Source organism: Helicoverpa armigera, chromosome 22 (assembly GCF_030705265.1).
Source record: "Helicoverpa armigera isolate CAAS_96S chromosome 22, ASM3070526v1, whole genome shotgun sequence".
Classification (NCBI taxonomy): Eukaryota; Metazoa; Arthropoda; class Insecta; order Lepidoptera; family Noctuidae; genus Helicoverpa; species Helicoverpa armigera.
The window spans coordinates 6,352,257-6,372,736 of record NC_087141.1 but is presented as its reverse complement, the minus strand read 5'-3'; the positions used below and the strand labels follow the sequence as shown (position 1 = coordinate 6,372,736).

Genomic DNA, 20,480 nt, shown 5'->3' with positions numbered 1-20,480 from the left:
AAGGGTTTCACGCTGTTCAGCCGGAGTGGGAGCAGAGCCAGCAGTATCTGCAGATCCAGTCGGGGAATATCGGAAGACCGAACAACTGTCTCCGAAATGGATGAGGTGACTCATGTTTACGCTTAAATTCTTTATTTCATAACGTACAAATGTTCCAAAGAGTTGGCGATGCTCGTAAAGATAAGGCTAATACACTGCAATAAATTATCGCCGACTGCTTAGGATAGTTTCACGGGCTACCAGTGGCGCTTGATACAGTGGCAGTTGGCTTTCTATTACCGCACGCGCGTCGCTTGCCAAAACATTTTTTTCTCATTGTTGATTTCTTGCGACGGCGAGTCGACTCCAACGCGAGATTCTGCCTCGTCAGTCAGCAAGGTATTACGACATTGTCACTCAAACTGAAACAGGAAGCTTGCGTTTTTTTTTCTAACGTTTGTGGATTTTTTGTAGATATTGTGTGCGCTTTTGGCAAGAGTTAAAGGTTGCTTTCGTTGCGAATTCGCCAGAGAGTTAATACGTTGGTTAGGCCACCTACTCTGCGCGTCAGCGCGTTCCAAATTTAACTTGTTATGTTTGAAATGTTGCCGCTTAGTTAATTTCATTCAGCCTCATGATTACGGTGTCAATAAGTAAGAGTAACGAGGGATTATTAAGGTGTTAGACCGACATCTTAATGATCGTTGACCCGTCATTTGTTATTACTAACAGGCTAGGTGTTGCCTTATTGTTATGGTGCGATAATCACACACTGGTTGACGCGGTAGTGAAGAATTAACCGCTAACGACTAGGAACATTGCAATTACCTACTTTCTAAGTTAAACGATTTGTCGTAGACTATAGACTATGGAATATTTTAAACACTTGTACGTGCTATGGCTTGGCTTGGCAGGAAGGCTTGGCGTGCCATTAAAGAGTTTCATAGCTGACATTAATATTCTATTATTTTATGGCGATACTTATTATTGGCTGACATCCCGCGCGGTTAATGGTCTCTAATATTCTCTATATTGTTTGGTGCTACTCACTCCATTTATTATTTTCACTGGAAAGTACTCATGTCATATTATAAATCCAATAGGGTCCAGGGTTGAAATAATGAAATAATATTTAGTCCGCTTTTTAGATAATCAAAAAATATTGGATACGTATTTTTTCTTTTTTAAATTAAACATAAAATGACAAAGATAATACACTTCAAAAATTAGGAGTGGGGGCCTTTTACGTCACAGTGTCCTGAAAATTGTAGCAACTTGTGACGTCACACTCAACTTTAACACGCTATATCTTAACAAGTTCTGATCCAATTTAAAAAAGAAAAAATACGTGTCGCTTAATTTTGGACAATCTACAAGACGGACTAATTATTATTTTTTAGGAAACTAGCTAAGAAAATGTCTCGCAATCACATACGTAAGGTTGTTCAAATAAAACGTTCAACACTTTCACTGCTGCTGGCGGTTTGACCTCATAAACTCTGAAAGCATCCCATAGCCTCGAGGGAAACCTATCAATGTAATGTCATGGGGCGAAGCACCTTGATGTTTGATGTTTATTATTACATAAATTGTTAAACTATGAGAGATAGACAGTTGAGAGCTAATGACGTTTAATGTTTATTATTAGATAAGGTATTATAATATTGTGGGAGATTGACAGAAAAGAGCTAAACAATAGATACTTGGCCTTTCTTATTATATTTGTCTTGTTCTGATCTATAGGGATATTTACTTTTAATTTATGACATTTTCCTAATCAGGGTCGTCTCTTCTTTCATTCAGTGATGAATTTGGAAGATTAGGCATCTTCCAAATACCTTCTGATTAAGAGAAAAACAAAAAGTATATTTTGCGTTTTTATGTGTCCCAATTATATTGCCCACTTATTTTTTGTCAGCAAAATTATAATTGTTTTATTATTGTCTCCAGCTATCCGAAGTTGGTGGCGAGCTCGCAGAGGAAAGGGCGGCGGCTGGCCTGGCCACCGAGCGAGCTGATGCTGAAGCGGCCGAACGACTCCGCGTTGAGAGGGACAATAGGGACCTCTTGGCTAACAACCAACGACTGCAGCAGGTGGGTTATTGATAAGAGTTAATTATTACTTTAAAAGAGCAGCACATTAAAAAGTTGTGAATGTAGGAACAGTGAGTAGATTTCTTCCCAATGGAGCCATTTAAATATTAGTACTAACTAACCACATTATATTGCTTAAAAGATTAAAAAGGTAGGTCTTTTGTAACAATTACCATTGAAAAGAAATGTTACGCACGCACTATTTATTCAATTGGGGCTTGAAATATCCATTGAGTTTATTAAATAAAGTGAAGAAGTTTCTTTATAAAGCATCATCTGAATTAAGTAGAGTGAAGTCTTATTTTAAGTAGATGGGACAAATTCAGAAATATACAGAATAATAATATTTGTACACTGTTATTTATCACTCTTGATACACACGAAGATGCTAACAAACTTTTCTCCTTTAGGCCTCCGAACGCCTAGAACTCGAACTCCTCCACTGGCGCTCCGCCGACAGCGGGGGCGCCGAACCATCAGACTCCGAAGGTTCAGAAGCCGACGCATCAGCCTCAGGAGACAAATACAAGCGAAGGTTCGAGAGAGCTCACCGTGAGCTGCAACTCCTGAGAGCTCAGCTGCGCAGACAGCATGAGGATGACCTCGAACAGCTGGTCACTGTTAAGAAGCAGCTGGAGAAGAAGGTAAGAAACTGATTATATTTGTCAAATAAATGGGTCTTGGAGTCTCTAGACGAAAAGCGTTTTGAGGATTTCCTAAGTCAACTTTCAAAATGGCTGACTATGTTCTTAAGAAGTGCCCGGTTTTTAACCGATTGAAGATAGAAAGTGTAAGATTTAAGATTTTACATTAATGTCTAGACATAGAATTTACTTTGATGTGTGGAGTTTTTCTAACTTCGCGGAAAATTCGATGTTTCAATGTTCAGTAATAATCAAATATGTTTACTTATTAAAATTGGACGCGCAGGGATCACTGGGCCGATTCAAAAAAATATTCTGTGTAGGTAACCCTTGCAACGAGGAAAGTTTTAGTCTACTTTTTGTCTGGGTGCGAGAAGATCCCCGGGACGCGCTTGAGTGAAACTGCGGAGAAAAGCCATTATTTTTATATTTCGCACTGCAACAATAACATTATTATTGAATCTTTGAGTACGTTCTGGTCAATGCGGTTATTTTCGCGGAAGTTGTAAATGCTGAATGGCCGTGTTTACATAAATAGGTTAACGTGAACACAGCGCGAATAACATCCTACATCGGCTTGTTTGTTGCTATTCTACGTATATTGTTTACGCGAAGTTTTGACTGCGGGTACATATGCGGGGATATGGTACTACTAGGAAACTGTTTCCCGTGGTTTCAACCGCGTCTCGGGGAAAAAACTGTCTATACCTATATAAATATGTAGCCTATGTCACTCGAGAATTATGTAGCTTCCCAGCATTGAAAGGATTTTACAAATCGGTTTAGTGATTTCCGAGTCTTTAGGCTACAAACAAAGAAACGAACACACATTTTTTTTTCATTATTATATTAGTGTAAAGTCGCCGTTTCCCGTAATTTCATCCGTGTCCCATATAAACTCCGCACTCCCGGTTTAAAAACCAAACATAACCTATATCCTTGCTGATAAAAGAGATGACGAGAAATGGTTATTTTTCGATTCAAAAATCGATCTTTCTTAGGTACATGTAGCCCAGAAAGTATTACGTAGTATTAAAATAACTATCCTAATTTCCTTCCTACGTTAGCAACATTGCATTAAGGTTGTTTATTTGGTCTGTCTGTCTGCGCTTATCTTGGGAAGCGCTGAACTTATTGACGAGCGTTTGATGCGCCGTTCATCCAAAGTTTATTGGGTTATTAGGTGCAGTTTCAGACAGTTTGAGGTAAATCAGACACGATTTCGTAGGAATTCTAAGTTAACTTTAGGAATCCTTAGTAATTGTTCTTGAGATGATAAATATTTTGAAAAGATGTACGATGTTTTGACCTAAATTATTTTTTTCCACACGGATTCTGTTCCGTAGCCTGCGGGTATACTTATGACATACTTACTTATGAATTTAACAAGCTCTAACCTCATATCCATATCTAATGTTAACCCATTCATATTCCAATTTCCCGCACCTCATCATACATTCCACTTTAAGTTTGATTTAACTACCACAGCATAACCAAGAGGTCAGTAATTTTTCATCATAATCTTCACGTAACACCCAAGGTTTTAAAACTGTAACAAGGCTGAAACGTGCGCATACGCCATACTAAACTGCATAATTTTGTAAACAAACCTCTTTAGTTTTTAATAGGACCGGTTTCCTTTATTGCTACTTAAAGAGTCTTTATATTGTTGTTAAATGTACAAAGTTTTGAACGTGTATTTTGGGTCAGATTTGTAGCTGAGTTTGTTCATTTGTTTTTTGTAGTATTTAAAAACTTAAACATCTGTTTTACACTTGTCTAAAAAAATTGTGGCTGCAAAATGCGTCATAATAAAAATATTTTTAGACAAGTCTTAAACTGACGCTTAAAAGTTTTTGGTAAGACGGATAATGGTTATACTCAGAGGCATTCAATTGTAACCTAAGCCGTTCCTTAGTGCAGAATTTCTATGAGAATCTGTCACTGAAGAGTGACTTAAGTAATCATTACATGTCTCTGAGTGCGGGGGTGAGAAATTATGGGGCTATGTTTGAGAGAATATGTAGTAGATATTTGAAAGAAAATAAACAAGAGAAGTGACTTTATTACTCATCTTTAAAAGACGTGATTTTGTTTAAAAACAAACATTCAATAGCAATGCATTTGGCCCAGATAAATCAAAACAAAAAATAAAAATTGCGTTCAAATTGTAATGACAACAAATTCCAGAGCGATGAATTCTTCCACAAACAAAATATTCCAGACAGAAAAACATCTTTAAATTAACTGTGTAATATTTCTTACTTTTTTATAATAACATGGTACGCAATAACCGAATTGCTGCACTAAAATCTTTTTTACTAAAACCTCATTGATCACCATAGACAATAATTACGATGTTTATGCCGTGTTTCCGTATCAACAATTCAACACCCGCCTACATACAGTTTTATTTTTACCCAAAGAATTTGTCATTGAAGCTGAACATTAAATTATTTTGAATCTGGAAATAACTTTGTGAACTCATTTTGAAGATTCCATGGCATAAAGAGGTTCTTTTCAAAGTTGTCTATGGTCGGGGACTCGATACGTGGTACAGATTTTGAAAGGGTAAAATGGGACCCTATAACTAAGACTTCGTTGTCCATCTGTCTGTCTGTGACCAGACTGTATCTCTAGAACTGTGATAGCTAGACAGTTGAAATTTTCACATAATTGCTGGATCTTATGTTGCCACTAAGTATAACATTAAATACTGAAAATTAGAATAAAATCAATATTTTAGGGGCTCACATATGACAATCATGATTTTTTTTATAGCACGGCCCCTCCGGTCGCGAGTTAGACTCGCGCTTAGCCGCTTTTTTAATAATGTATTTCGGTTTTCAGTATTGCGTAAAACTACATCAACAAAAAGATCATGCAACTTCAAAATGTTACAAAAAAACTTGTCTACATGAATAATGATGGTTTTAATTTTGGAAATTGCATTGAAAATGACAACGTCTGTCGTCATTCAGTAGGCGGATCGTGGGCGGTTTTGTTTGTACGAGTATGATCGACTTTCAATGAAGTTCTGAAAATACTCGTGAGTAGCCGTACTTATTTTCGGAAATAATTAGTGTGGTAAAAACAACTGTTAACAATGTTATCGTCATCCTCATAGACCCGTTTTCGATTTTAACAATCTCTCTTATATTTCTGAAAAACTAAAAAACCTAAGTACCTATGCCAAGGAAGCTTAAAATCAAATACGAAAAAATAAATTAAAACCCATTAGTATAGGTAGTAAGTCATTATATTCCACCTTGATTATCCATTTCCAATTCAACATGATGATGAAAAAATCTCAAAATATCTGCAAATTGTAATCACACTATAAACGTTTGTATAGTATTTATAGGGAACATCCATGACCTAGGCCGTACGGTTGGCAAACAAATATAAATCCTACCTGTTGCTATGAACGAGCTATTAATACATTATTACCTGCGTCTATTGAGTATCGTTACACCTATATTTATTTTAAAAAGCTACCTCTAAAGTCATATGTATTTTTGTTGACATGAATTCATTGAACACACAACAGGTTAAATCTTCTAGTGGTTTACTACTAAAGAGGCCTTAACGTCTAGGTTTACAAGCCGTCTAATCATGTTTTATCTCGACATATCTCATCCTTGGCGCGGTTTTCCGATATCAAACCTCAGGTTCCCATGCGATCTCGATTCTTCGGCGTCATATTTCGGTCAACTATCAACGATATAACATGACATTTTAATTTTTAATACAATCAATACTTTGTGTTTAAAACCTCTTTTGAAAGTATTTGAATTAAAAAAAACTGAAGAGTGAGATTCGAATTTCAAATTGAGTAACAAATTCCCGCCATATTTTTTATTAAAAGCCAGTGACGAAACATTTTGTGTGATAAATTCTTGAGTGTAACTATAAAAAGTTGATATGCGTATAGTTTATGAACGTTGTGCATTTAAAATAATGATAATAATGCATTTTATTTTATTATATTGAAGTGAATGCTTTCAACTGCTGATAAAGCTGGTTTTTATTTTACTGGTGTCATCATTCAGTTTATTGAGGCCAGTTAAGAAAGAATCGCTTCGTTTTAATGTGGAATAATAAATTTTGAAATAGGAAATCGAGTGGAAAGTGACATATTTTAAAAAGTGATAAAAGTAATCTTAATTGGTGGACCAACAGTTAAAAGTTTCACTAATTACATAGAGCCCAAAGTTATGATGTAGAAAGTTCAAAGTGTGTTTAAAATTACAACTGGGCAAAGAACATATAATGAAAAATCCTGTAGGTACCTATCACATTTCAAATACCAAAGGTTGATGACATTTGTGTTTCGTAATTCCAAAATATTTTGAAAAAATCTCTTGATCATAAAAACCTACTAAATGGAGGAAGAAACGGAGGTTAGTGCACTTGAGTAAGAAATTATTCAGTTTAACAATAATAATATAATTTAGTTGTTTTATCGTAATCGGTTAACTTTTGGCGTTCGTCCAACGCCGTCTCGTGTACATAAAGTTTCGTAATACGTCTCGTTTTAATACGAATTGGTTTAATGGCGTTGTTAGTGCTGTTTCGTATGGAAAATCTGGTGTTTTGAGATGTTTGGCCTTCGATGCAGTTAGTCATATCCTTTTTGTTGATACTAGTTTCCGCATGCGGTTTCACCCGCGTCCCGTGGGAATTAAGTACTTCGAGTATCTGTTCAAAAAGTAGTCTAAGTATAGCGTTCCTCGATAAATTAAATGGACTATCTGACACTGGATTCTAGAAGTCGGCACATTAGTTCTTAAGATTTACGCGTCTCAGCAAACTGCCTAGCTTTGTTATATTGGTACAATAGATTTTAATGAGATTGTTATTGAGTTTTAAGTTTAACCTGTGAAGTATAAATCTTTACTCAGGCGAACTACCCTTAATTAACCCGTTAAACAAATTCGATTGGTATTTGACAGGTTTCTTACCATATGATCAGCGACTTCTGCTCGGACATTAGTTGCAAGCCGCCATTAAGTTTGGCGCATGACTGTTAGTAACAATAACTCATGATATTCCTCTACCCCCAGGTGCAAGATGCTTACGAAGAAGTGGAGGAGCAGCGCGCAGTGGCGGCGCAGTGGAAGCGCAAGCTGCAGAAGCTCACCAACGATATGGCTGACCTTCGATCTCTGCTGGATGAACAGGTATGTAAAATATTATAAGCTAATAATATTATTTATATAAGTTAAAGTAACCCATAAAAATGTCAAGAGAATACTGTAAATATTTGCTTTCCGTAGGTATTAGGTATCAATTGTAATAAAGTTGGCATACCAATGAAAAACAGATTATATTTTTAAAGTATCGGGTACTTTCAGCTTTACGTCTTATTTGTAAGACCCTGTACATAAGGCTTGAAAAGCAAGACCGAAAGCTCTCCTCATATGCTTGAGCTAAAGAAATTGGCATACCTATAAATATATGTATTTATTGCAAAGACAGTGTGACCACCGTCCTAAGACTGTATTTGCCAGACCATGGTCTTCTTGACTCCAAAGTTTCTAGTATCTTTCTTGGTGTCCTATATTAAACCCCTTTTCTGCCTCTTGACTTCCAATGCCCATATTAACCCCTTCGTCCATTTGCAGACATGCCGCAACAATCTCCTAGAGAAACGCCAACGTAAATTCGACGGCGAGCTGCAAGCAGCCCAGGAGGAGTTGAAGCGAGAGCGCAGCGCCAAGGAACGACTGTCGCGCGAGAGGGACCAGGCTCACGCCGAGAAGTATGCCGTCGAACAGAGCCTCTCTGTGAGTATCATCTGCCTAGCCTTTTCCGGTGATAGGGTCAGCTTCCAGACCAGTACCAGCTTTTTAGAACAACTGGCTGTTAGATCTTCTTAACCCAGTTTCTTGAGTAATCCGATACTCGATACCCTATGATATGAAGGCTAGTATTAGATTAGACGTAACGACTGACAAAGATGTAAATGACAGCCGGGACCCACTTATAATTCTTCTGAGTAACACGCTATGTCATAGATGCTAATCCATCCATGGACTGACCGCACCAAGCTTTGCTTGACCATCTGTTCCTCGTTACACACAGGTTCCTCTGTGAGTAAACAGTTCGCACTAAATAACTTTGCTATCGTCAACTTTCGTGTGACTTCTTGGGCATTTTTCGTACAGATCTTGTCTTTGAGGAGCTTTTCCGAATTTGGCAACTATTGACATCATAGTAGTCAACGAAATAATAGGAACTTTACCGGTATTTGTGTCTGAAGGAACCCTTCTTTTGTTCCACAGGAAGCTCGTCTGGAACTGGAGCTGAAAGAAGAGCGCCTGGCTGCGGCGACGCGGGAGCTTGAGGAGCGCGGCGGCGGAGGGGACGAGCTGTCCGCGCTCAGGAGGAACAAGACGGAGCTCGAGAGGAGGGTCCGCGACCAGGAGGAGGAGCTCGACGAGCTGGCCGGACAGATACAGGTCAGTTGGCGACGAGTAGGAAGTGAGTGAGGAGTTTCTGACAGGTGCAAGTCAGTTACTGGAAGGAGTTTTGATAGGTCTTGCTAGACTCATTTGTTAAAACGACCAAAAGTAGGTGATGAAGTTTTGTTACACTCACACCACAGGTTGCATTTCTCTGAAACGCACGGCAACGGCAAACTGTGTAGTGACCGTTTCTTACTGAACAGATTTTAAAACAGAATTTTTCGGGAAACAAAATCATATTGTCATCCAAATACCATTTCAGTTGGATTTCAAACCCCTTAATTTTGTACACCATTTGCAAGTCCTATTTAAATAGACAATAACCCAATATTCCACTCTCTCTCCAGCTATTGGAAAGCTCGAAGCTCCGACTCGAGATGCTGCTAGAACAACAACGCAAGGAGGCGCGACTAGAAGCCGCTGCCAGGGATGACGAGATGGAGGAAACCAGGGCTAATGCTGCCAAGAAGCTTAAGAGTAAGTTGTGTTTACTTTGAGGGGTTTTTGCAGGATTAGGGAGAAGAATAAGACCTTTTGGGACTTGGTGTTAGAGTCTTCGAAAATCTGCCTGTATGGCTTATGATGTGAAATGTAGCATAAAGAAATATAGCAGTCTTTAATAGTAATATTTGTTTTACATGTCTCCTTTTTTATTTTTCTTCTTTTCTTCTTCTTCATTTTCATCTTATCTTTTTTTTTAGTTTTAGTTTATTTATCATAAATTTTTTGTATATTAAAATTTATTTATTTCCCTCGTCACAGTGCTAGAAAGCCAGCTAGAGAGCGAGCATTCGGAGCGAAGCCTGCTGCTGCGCGAGCGACACGAGCTGGAGCGACGCCTCGCCGCGCTCGAGGAGACCGCCAGGGCCGAGAACCATGAACAGGCTCAGCTGCTGCAGAGGCTCAAGAGGTAAGCACTGCAGGGAACTGGGGCCGCTGCTAGAGCGAGCATTCGGAGCGAAGCCTGCTGCAAGAGAGCGATATGACCAATACTTTCGTACATGGATAAAAATAAGCCTCCACATATGTTATTGTGATTCCTATACACAAAATAAATACCTAATGTACCTCAGTACCCCTTTCGTTCATGATAATGATAAGTGTATTTCATTCTAGGGACCTGAAGAGATACCGTGCTTTACTCCGTGACGCGCAAACCATGCTTGAACAGAAAGAAAAGGAAGGAGGAGCTAAGGCACAGATCAGACAGCTGAAGAACCAGGTATGTAAACTTCATAAAAATGTTCCTATCCGTAATTGAGATTGGCGTGATTTTCAACGCAATAACTTTTCATTTACGAATATAAATAAAAACCGTTTTTTTCTCCAGGTTGAAGACCTAGAGCTAGCCGTCCGCGCAGCAACCAAAGCCCGTCAAGCGGCCGAAGCGGAAGCGGCGGAAGCGAACGCCGCTCTAGAGGAAGCGAGCAGAGCGAGAGTCGACGCGGCCGAGCGAGCGATGACCGCCGCACGAGATGCTGCTGCTGCCAGGGCACAGCTAGATGATGCAGAAGAGGAGGCTGCTGAGGTATGTGTTACATTAGATATAGTGACAATGCTTTGTAAGTTAATGCTGCGCTAGAAGCGAGCAGAGCGAGACTCGACGCGGCCGAGCGAGCGATGACCGCCGCACGAGATGCTGCTGCTGCCAGGGCACAGCTAGATGATGCAGAAGAGGAGGCTGCTGAGGTATGTGTTACATTAGATATAGTGACAATGCTTTGTAAGTTAATGCTGCGCTAGAAGCGAGCAGAGCGAGACTCGACGCGGCCGAGCGAGCGATGACCGCCGCACGAGATGCTGCTGCTGCCAGGGCACAGCTAGATGATGCAGAAGAGGAGGCTGCTGAGGTATGTGTTACATTAGATATAGTGACAATGCTTTGTAAGTTAATGCTGCGCTAGAAGCGAGCAGAGCGAGACTCGACGCGGCCGAGCGAGCGATGACCGCCGCACGAGATGCTGCTGCTGCCAGGGCACAGCTAGATGATGCAGAAGAGGAGGCTGCTGAGGTATGTGTTACATTAGATATAGTGACAATGCTTTGTAAGTTAATGCTGCGCTAGAAGCGAGCAGAGCGAGACTCGACGCGGCCGAGCGAGCGATGACCGCCGCACGAGATGCTGCTGCTGCCAGGGCACAGCTAGATGATGCAGAAGAGGAGGCTGCTGAGGTATGTGTTACATTAGATATAGTGACAATGCTTTGTAAGTTAATGCTGCGCTAGAAGCGAGCAGAGCGAGAGTCGACGTACCATGGAACTAAAATTATAAAAAATTTAGAAATATACAATTCTTTCATGAACCATTTGCTTCTTTTTTAATGTTTTATGTAAGTAAGTACATATATATGTAGATAAATATCATAACTTATGTACACCATCGATTGTCAATCGTGTAAAACTTTGTTGGATCCAAGATCCAACTAAAGTAAACTAAAATTCTGCTAAACGTCACAAAATGAACATTTTAACCGTTACTTGGAAATGTACAACTGTATGTCCTAACACAAATTTTCCGCAAATCATATTCTCTCTTCATCTTCTAACCAACCAATATTTTTTTCAGCTCCTCAAAAAATATCGATCCAGCACATCAGCGCTCTGCGCAGCTCAAAGCGAAACGCGCGAGGCCTGCGCCCGCGCCGACGCCGCCGCTGAAGAAGCTAGGGCAGCTCGGGACAAGCTGGCGGAGCTTACTGCCAAGCTGGCGCATGCTGAGGCAGGACACTCGCATGGACATATGGAGGCTGAGAGACGACTGGAGCTTAGAAATAAGGTCAGTTACTGTTACTGTTACAGCCATTTTTTTTAACGTCCCACTGCTGGGCTGCGGCCTCCTCTCACATGGAGAAGGATTGAGTATTAATCACCACGCTTGCTCAATGCGGGTTGGTGATTTCAGACTATATAGTCCAGGTTTCCTCATGATGTTTTCCCTCACCTTTTATCATTCATTGGTGTCCAAGCTATGCTTAGAAAGTAAATACAAACTTAGAAAAGTTGCATTGGTACTTGCCTGACCTGGAATCGAACCCACACCCTAGTACTCGAGAGGTTGGTTCTTTACCTACTAGGCCACCACGGCTATCAATAATAAGGTCAGTATCAGTAATATATAAGGTCAGTGAAAATAAAAAAATACAGGTCAAGGTCAGGCCAGGTCACGTCAGCGCAGAGCGAGACGAACAAGGCCTGGTAGCGGGATTGTTCGAAAGAGTTACCGCGGCCCTGGTACATAAAGGCCTACGACGGAACACGACGGTGTTTAGTCAGTAAGAGTCTGACACTCCCTCACCGCTGCTAACCCACAGAGGGTCAGTTGATGATTTTCGCCATTAAAAAAAAATATACTCGCGAGCCAAAAAATATTTTGGAAATAAAGAACACGATCAAGATTTTCGAAACTTCTTTAAACATAAAATAAAAAAAATCTCGTCCAAATTCTGACACTCCCGTTCTATCCCCAACATTTTTTTTTACAATTTTCCACAAAAACAAATGGACCTGTTGATTTCTTTCTTCTGACACTCCCTTTAGCTACACTCACATCCCATAACTCCCCACCTAATAAAACATCAACAACTATTTTTTATTTATGTACTCAATAACTTAAGGTATTGCATACCATAATGTGTACAGGCTGGTGGGTAAAATTAAAAGAAACAATTATGGACCCCGTCGGGCACAGCAAAGTTTTACTTATTTATTATTAATTTTTATATTCGTCGTTTATTGTAAACCTTAATTATCAGAGAACTATGAAACTTGAACCTTAAACTAACCCCCACAGGAACTAGAATCCAGCTTAGAACTGGAAGCGACGGCGCGGTCCCGACTTGAAGGGCAGCTGTCCCGGCTCCGCGAGGCTCATGAGCAACTCGCACAGGAGTTAGCCACCGCACGGGCCAAAGAACAGCTGGCTGCTGACGAGCTCAGGAAGATTACTAGGCAGCTACGGTAAGGCAGTACAAACGAAAAAAACGTATTAAAAAATCACAATTGATAACCTCATTCTTTTTGGAAAGGCGGACAAGTCTTGTCCTCTATATGGATCCCTCATTCATATTCATAGTATTTATTTGCATTCCACAATGTATAGAATATGTGTTACAATTTGACTTAGAGCTAGGTACAATTGTGGACCCTGTAGGGCACAGCAAAATTTTGGTGGAATCGCCTCATAAGACCTCATGGCATAATGTTTTCAAAATCCAAATTTCAATCAATATGTAAAAATATGTTAAAATTGCCATTGTAGCCACCACCACAGCCCGTGCAGCGTATTCGCCTATGTGCCAGTTGTTCTAGTAGACTTTAGATTCTATGACAAAAAGAAAATTCCATATCTGTTTCCATATTAGCGAGGGACACGCCCTCCCTAACTAGAAAAAAAACATTATTCCTTTTTTTTTCAATATTGATATCGATATGCAATAGGCATTATATTTCGATCAGGCAAGTGATACATGGCCTTTAAATTCTTGCTATTTGTATTTTTACTAATAACTCAACACTTTATCCCAACAGCGAACTCAAAGAAGAGAACAGCGCTCTAAACGCTAAGCTCAGCGAGGCTGGTCGAGCTAAGGCAGCCGCCGAAGCAGCCGCATCGGCCGCCGCAGCTGATGCAGCAGCCGCGAGGGATGAAGCCAGGCTGGCTGCTAGGAGGGCTACGGCCTTGCAGGAAGCTATAGCCGGGGATCTGTCCAGTCCGGGAGATTCTAGGGATACTGACAGGTGAGATATTTTGTGTTTTTCCTGTTTATATTATCTTCATGTTGACCAACGCACATTGTACAAGCATGATAATTATTGCTACAACAGTGGGGCACAATGAAAAGGATGACGTTGATGATGATGAAATACATTTTTGAAATATGATTATTTGGATACCTACTTAAATTCTTGACATAATATTAGGTTCTTAGCCTGTGCTATATGAAAGTGTATATGTGGCTGATGTAATAAAAACATACACTTGCGATCAAAGTGCCATTCGCTGTCCTCTATGTGCCTCAAACGTATGATCATAATTAATTTTGTCACATAACACTTATGGATTTTCTCTAATGTTGCTTTATATTTGCAGCGACAACGACAGCTACAGCTCGGACGAGTCGATCGGCACGTTCCTGGCGAACCACAAGCTCAGCCCCTCCGCGCCCTCGCGGAACAGCGTGCAACTAGACACACAGAAGTATGTATTACTAATTTATGTAATCTTTTGTCTTTAGACTGGTTGGAAGAGTATCTGGCCCTCAACAATGGCTACAGATGATAAAATTACCGCTGAGACTGACACGTGTCTTCTGAAATATTTATAACCATCCTGATAAGATGGCGTTGCTAAAGGTGTCTTCTAAAACTCAAGGCAACTCATCTGAAAGGCACCTTTTGATCGAACGAACTCTTTCGGATTCACTACAAGCTCCCCTATGATCGATAATAATAATTAAAATCTAATTTTCTTCCCTCAGATCTCAGTCATCCGGTGGTCGCGAGAGCAGATCAAGCGTGGGCTCCAGCAAGCAGATGAGCCCCACAAAGGAGTCGTTCGCATAACAGCAGCCCTCCGGCGCCGGCCTCCTCACCCGCGCGCTGCCCGCGCTCTGCGCCGTCTTCTGCAGCCGCCACCCGCCCGCGCCCATCGCCCTCACCGACTGAACAAGACGCGCCAAACGTCAAAAATGACACCTGTCAAAAGTGTCATATGTCAAATGTGACAGCTGTCAAAATATGGCGCGAAGTGCGAGATAAATGACTCCTCAGTGCAAATGATGTTGTTGTGTGTTCGTACATCCACCCCCACATACCAGCGATGATTAATATTATAACATAGGCCACACAGTAGCAATAGACGCTTGGAATTCAATGTAACGATGGCTCCTAAATTAGACTGCTCGTAAACATATTACCTACAGTTTTGATCGACATTTTACATTAAACGATTTTACATTCGAATGATTCATGTATTCATAGAGAAGCTTTTGATATGAAATTATTAACGCGGTTTGATAAAGATTTTTAGGTAATTCAGTGTATTTAGGAATACTTGGCGCCGGTGTCCTGGACAGTGTTGCCAGTTATTAAAAATGAATGCATTCCAGATTAAAAAAATATCTTTGAACAAGAGCTTCTGATTACTGCACCGGCGTCATATTATCTAGGCTTGGACTTTAATTTATTTAGCGTAGAATTTTGTAGGAAAAATAATTATTATCGGTTAGAGATCGGTCAGCGACCGGCCAGCCAGTCAGTATTTAGACGGCCTAGTGGCGTGTAACTTACAAAATAATATTAGGTTCTTTGTTATTTAGTTAGCTAACTTTTGTAAATAACTAGATGGCATATACATTTTTATTATTTAATTTGTAATATTCGTGTGATCAGACTGTTAAACTATGATTTATTTGTTACAAATGATTTGTTGGCTTTATAGTAGACTTGAAACATATCTTGATAGGTACATAGAACATGTTTTTTTTTTAACTTTCTTCACGACTGGTTTGTTTTATAGTAATTTTAATATACACTAGCTGATTATTGATTATGAAAATGTACTCCTCATTATAATGTATCTCGTATTGTGTACTCCATTACTCATTCTATATATACGTATTATGTCTATGTGTCTGTAACCACATTATGAAATTGTCTATGATATGTGTATGTACTATAATGTGATGAAATGTTACTGCATTCAATACTGGTTGTAAAATGAAATTATTTAATAAAGTAACTGAAAATATAAAGTGTATTACGTTTATTTCACCTACCTTGTTTCTCTAAATTGTTTTTGCAGCAATTTTCAATCGGGTTTCTTCCGTAAGGATGTTTTTATATCACAAACTTATCCTTAGCTGCTCAGTCAATAGGTCAACGCGTTTTTATATTCGAATCTATATCTTTCCCCCTGATGGTTTTTTCAAATTAAACAGTAAGCTATTGGTTATTCTCATAGTTATTGGTCTACTTACCAATGCTGAATATAGGCCATCGATTTATAAAAAAGACCTGATTGATAAGACAGGGGCGAAAAAGCCCTCAAAAAAGGGCATGGACATTCATACATGAGAGAGTATTTAGGGGAACATAGAGGGAGAGTACATAGGGGTTGTACATAAGAGAGTGCATAGGGGCGACATAAAAGGAAATACACATTTGCAATCTCTTTATTGGCATATTTTGTTAACTAAAAATTACTTTAATCCAATAACCATCAGGGTAAAGGTCGTTCTATGCTGGGATCTTATACTAACAAGTGTTATATTTAATTTAAATCATAAGAAATTGTTTATTTCAGTGGCAACTTTTTAAATACCTATTAAATTAGTGCAGCTCAGTTTTATTTTATTTTTTGGCTTTGGTTTGAACATTTATTCTTTATTTTATGCAATGTACACACTATATATACAAACTTAAATTACTTATCTTTATACAAATCTAAAAATAAAATACTACATACAAAATATATATAAACATAAAACATATAAAAGAGCATCGATCAGGCGTCGAAGTATTCCTCCGCATCACTGTCCTCCGGAAACGTGCCCAGAAGACTGGCTGCATTGCCACGTTGAATGGCAATGCTAATTCTTTGTCCAAAGAATAAGCCAGCCCTCTGGTCACGTGAAGGGTCGACAAGCTTTTTCGCGATGTCCTTGTAAAGTAACGCCAACCGGGCCCCACGGTCCAAGCGCTTCGACCCCAAACGGCCCAAAACTATAATTTCCAATAAGGTTATTATATTTGCGCCGCTTGGTGGTCTCTGCAGAAGGTGCAGCCGCCCCAGCACAGCCTGCCGTGCTAGGAAGATGTGATGGCGCCAGGGTGTCGTCGCATGTTGCGTCCCACACCAAGGGCCTACCCATTTTCCATGGCAACAACGTCATGCCATCTGGCCTCTTTCCATCGTCACGTACCAGTCCATTAGGCTCTAACACGGCTGGTACGCCGGCGGTGGAAAGAGCTCGACGCATAATGTCGTTAATGCTGGCATGCCGTGCAATACGACCAGCACTTCGGCAGCACGACAGACCATGGTGCCCGAGGCTGTCGACAGCTTCACCGCAATGGCAGCGATGCGGAGCAACACAGGGAGCGCCTAATCGAAGGCATGTAGCGATCCGAAAGGTGTCGTCATCCAGCATAGTACCTACACTGGTTGACGGAATAAACTGCAACCATAGTCAGTCTCCCACAGCTAGCAGACGAGCACGCTTGGCAGCACCATTACACATATTAAGAAGATCATTCCGTGTGTGTGATGCTGCAGAGCGGCCCATCCCACTGTCTCTGAGAGGAGGGGTCGCTGGGCAAAACCGTATTTGGGCAAGTCATTTTCCAAGCATTCATGTGTTCACCCCAAAGTCCACCAGTGACCAAGATATAATTTTCCTAGTGAGACTTGCGGTGCTGTGGACCGAGGAGAGGAATGCCGGTAAACTAAGACTGGAAATTTTGCGGACGCCGAGGCCTCCCAAGCTAATAGGCAGTGAGGCCTGTTGCCAGGCTCGGTCGTCCAGGGCCAGATTTAATATAAGAGAAAGGCTGTTCCTTATCTAATAGGTTCGGATGTTTCTACAAATGAGAAGAGCGAAGGATAGATGTTAATTTTGGTCCGAAACAACAATATCGAATAAGGGTATATGCCGAATGTACATTAATTTTAAGGACAGGTTAGTCCGAAATGTCATTGAAGTTTTGAATTTTTCGTGATTCATTGAAGTTTTGTCGTCATAGATTGGAGACCCTAGTAGGCGAAGAGAGGCTTCTCAATGATTTTTAATTGCGGAGCTATGGTATGAAATTTTGAAATATTCGTTTGCCTATGAATGTTGGTGTCAGGAATGGAAATTTCGCATTTCGAAAAGTTGAGTGTGAGACCGATTGATTTGAATTTTTCTTTTAATAGTGTAAGATCATTGAAAACGATCTAACCAAGGGGTATCGGGTTGCCCGGGTAACTGGGTTGAGGAGGTCAGATAGGCAGTCGCTTCTTGTAAAGCACTGGTACTCAGCTGAATCCGGTTAGACTGGAAGCCGACCCCAACATAGTTTGGGAAAAGGCTCGGAGGATGATGATGAGTGTAAGATCATTGAAAACAGTATCTACATCGCCTCTTAGGGTGCCATCATCTAAATACCAGACGTTAATTTTTGAATTTAGTTGACGAATAATTGGATTTATAGCTAAACTAAAAATGACTGGCCCAAGAGGGTCACCCTGTTGACATCCAGCAGCAGATTCGAGATGATGGCCTTTATATAATAATTTCGAAGAGTATCTATAACATTGCCAAAGGAATTTAAAAACTTTAATAATTTCTTTTTTTGCGGTGTTTACGGAGTTGAAGGCATTCATGACTTCAACCTTTAAAATGACCTCCCCTTCATTACTATTGAGGAAAGTTGTTAATGCATGTACCGCAGCCTCACAGCCCCCTTTAGAACCGAAACCTAACTGTAGGGGCTGGAACTTGCTGGCCAAGGATTCGCTGTAATAGGCACAGCTTATTTTGGCTACGATACGTTGGTAGGTGCTACCTACGGCAATGGGACGAATGCCGCCATCCCTCTTGCGTAGGGCGCTAAGTTAGCCCCATACAAGACATCGATGACGGCATCGTGCACATTGCCGGCAAACATTAAATTTATAAGAGCTGTCAGCTCCCTCAAAAGCGACTCATCAGCTTCCCCGGCGCTTGCACTCGTTAAGTCTTCTAAGTGTTGGCCCCCGGCGGAGCCGCTCCTGAAGGAGTTGACAGCCGAGCGCAATTGGATAGCTGTAATGTATAATGGATCTGGGGTCGGGGAAGGAGAGGTCATTTGCTGCGGCCGGGTGTTTACTTTCCAAGGCTGTAAAAGTCTCTGGAGAGTATGGCGCGAACACATCGCTGCTAAAAAGTACCCTAGCAGCCCCCCGTATGTCACCTTCTCCTAATTTGGATTCCACATGATGTAGAAGCCCTTTGTGGGGTAGACGTGCCGGTAATTTAGGGTCAAAAGAAGAAATAGTACTCATACAGTTTTCCTTAATTTGGGCTGTCTAAGTTTTTTTAGATGCCAAACTTTTTTGAACATGTAGAACCCTATATGGGAAGGTTAATAACTGTTCCCAGGCACGTTCAGAGTTCTCTCGGGCAGCAAGGGATATACGCACCGTGCTAAACTTTTTGCAACCGACGGCGACGGTCTTGCGCAACGAGGAACTCTCTTCAGAATGGGCACTGAATGTTTTAATTTGGAAAGTTGTTGCCAAAGTGGGGTGAGTGTTGTAGCTGTCGATGTGGTAGGTAGGGGATACAGTTTAAGAGGCTGAGGATACGCCGCGAGCTTTATGTACTTTGCCATAGTGCACCCTCAAGCCTCGTTCACCTTTAAAAAAACGTGCCTGTGAACAGTGGGGACATCTCACTGAGGTATCCAACGATGTGGTAGGTTGACTGTCTTCCGCATCACCACAGCCGTTTATGCCATTCATATAAAAATATAGGTACTTACGAATATAATATATTTACACTTATTTATTACTTAAAAATAAAACAGCACAAAACACTTCACAAAAAAAATCCAAATAAGATCTTACTGACGTATGACTTAGCGAACCAGACAGTTCGGCGCAGTCGCTTAGGGCCGCGACAGGAGGCACCGCTCGGCAGGGCATCGCGCTGCGTCGCGGCGCGCCGCATCCTGACTGCAGCCCTCTACGAGTTCTTATTTACAGCCAAAACTCAAGGTGCAAACTGCGTGAAAAGATGGAGAGGTTTGTGGTCGCCAAAGCGGAGCGAAACGGTCCGAAACGATTTACCGCAAAACCTCTGATACTTAAAATGAATACGTATCATGTTTGTGAATTTCGGAACCATTTGAACGATTAAATAATTAATTATTTAAATATATTTTGGGAGCCACTGACCTGTGGTAAACATAGAGGTCAGTGTTGGGAGCAGACCCTTGACAATTGCCATAGCGATTCATTCAGTTGTCAGTTTTATTGTATTTGTGAAAGTCTTCTAAACCCACAAAGCGATTTCGACCCGACTCGGGATTCGAACCCGAGACCTCGTGCTCAGCAGCCGCACTTGCGACAAATAAGGTAACAGGGGTAAAATGAGTAACACAAAGAATTAAACAACGGGGTAAAGGGCCTTTTGAAAGCACATAAAGCGGTGGACTAGCAAGTACCTACATAGGAGGGTATACTACTACTAGACTACATAAGAGACCATTATAGCCTTCAAGGAGAGTATGCGAGAGCTTAATATATATACAATTTACATAAGAGAGAATA

The 20,480-nt window shown here is 40.6% G+C and overlaps 1 protein-coding gene across 2 annotated transcripts in view; it reads left to right on the top strand.

Annotated features, from left to right (window-relative positions):
• The window catches only part of LOC110375594 (unconventional myosin-XVIIIa), a 245,879-nt gene extending 229,940 nt beyond the window's left edge, over nucleotides 1-15,939 (top strand). The window contains exons 24-37 of one of the 2 annotated variants that reach the window (XM_064040283.1): nucleotides 1,930-2,073; nucleotides 2,484-2,717; nucleotides 7,784-7,900; nucleotides 8,345-8,506; nucleotides 9,005-9,181; nucleotides 9,535-9,664; nucleotides 9,950-10,097; nucleotides 10,304-10,409; nucleotides 10,518-10,715; nucleotides 11,754-11,963; nucleotides 12,978-13,144; nucleotides 13,715-13,924; nucleotides 14,277-14,384; nucleotides 14,665-15,939. In XM_064040283.1, the coding sequence (XP_063896353.1) occupies nucleotides 1,930-2,073; nucleotides 2,484-2,717; nucleotides 7,784-7,900; nucleotides 8,345-8,506; nucleotides 9,005-9,181; nucleotides 9,535-9,664; nucleotides 9,950-10,097; nucleotides 10,304-10,409; nucleotides 10,518-10,715; nucleotides 11,754-11,963; nucleotides 12,978-13,144; nucleotides 13,715-13,924; nucleotides 14,277-14,384; nucleotides 14,665-14,749 (2,196 nt within the window). In that variant the 3' untranslated portion in view covers nucleotides 14,750-15,939. Of the gene's footprint in view, nucleotides 1-1,929; nucleotides 2,074-2,483; nucleotides 2,718-7,783; nucleotides 7,901-8,344; nucleotides 8,507-9,004; nucleotides 9,182-9,534; nucleotides 9,665-9,949; nucleotides 10,098-10,303; nucleotides 10,410-10,517; nucleotides 11,211-11,753; nucleotides 11,964-12,977; nucleotides 13,145-13,714; nucleotides 13,925-14,276; nucleotides 14,385-14,664 lie in introns of those variants that run through there. The other variant, XM_064040282.1, reaches the window with a different exon arrangement.
• The last annotated feature ends 4,541 nt before the right edge of the window (nucleotides 15,940-20,480 follow it).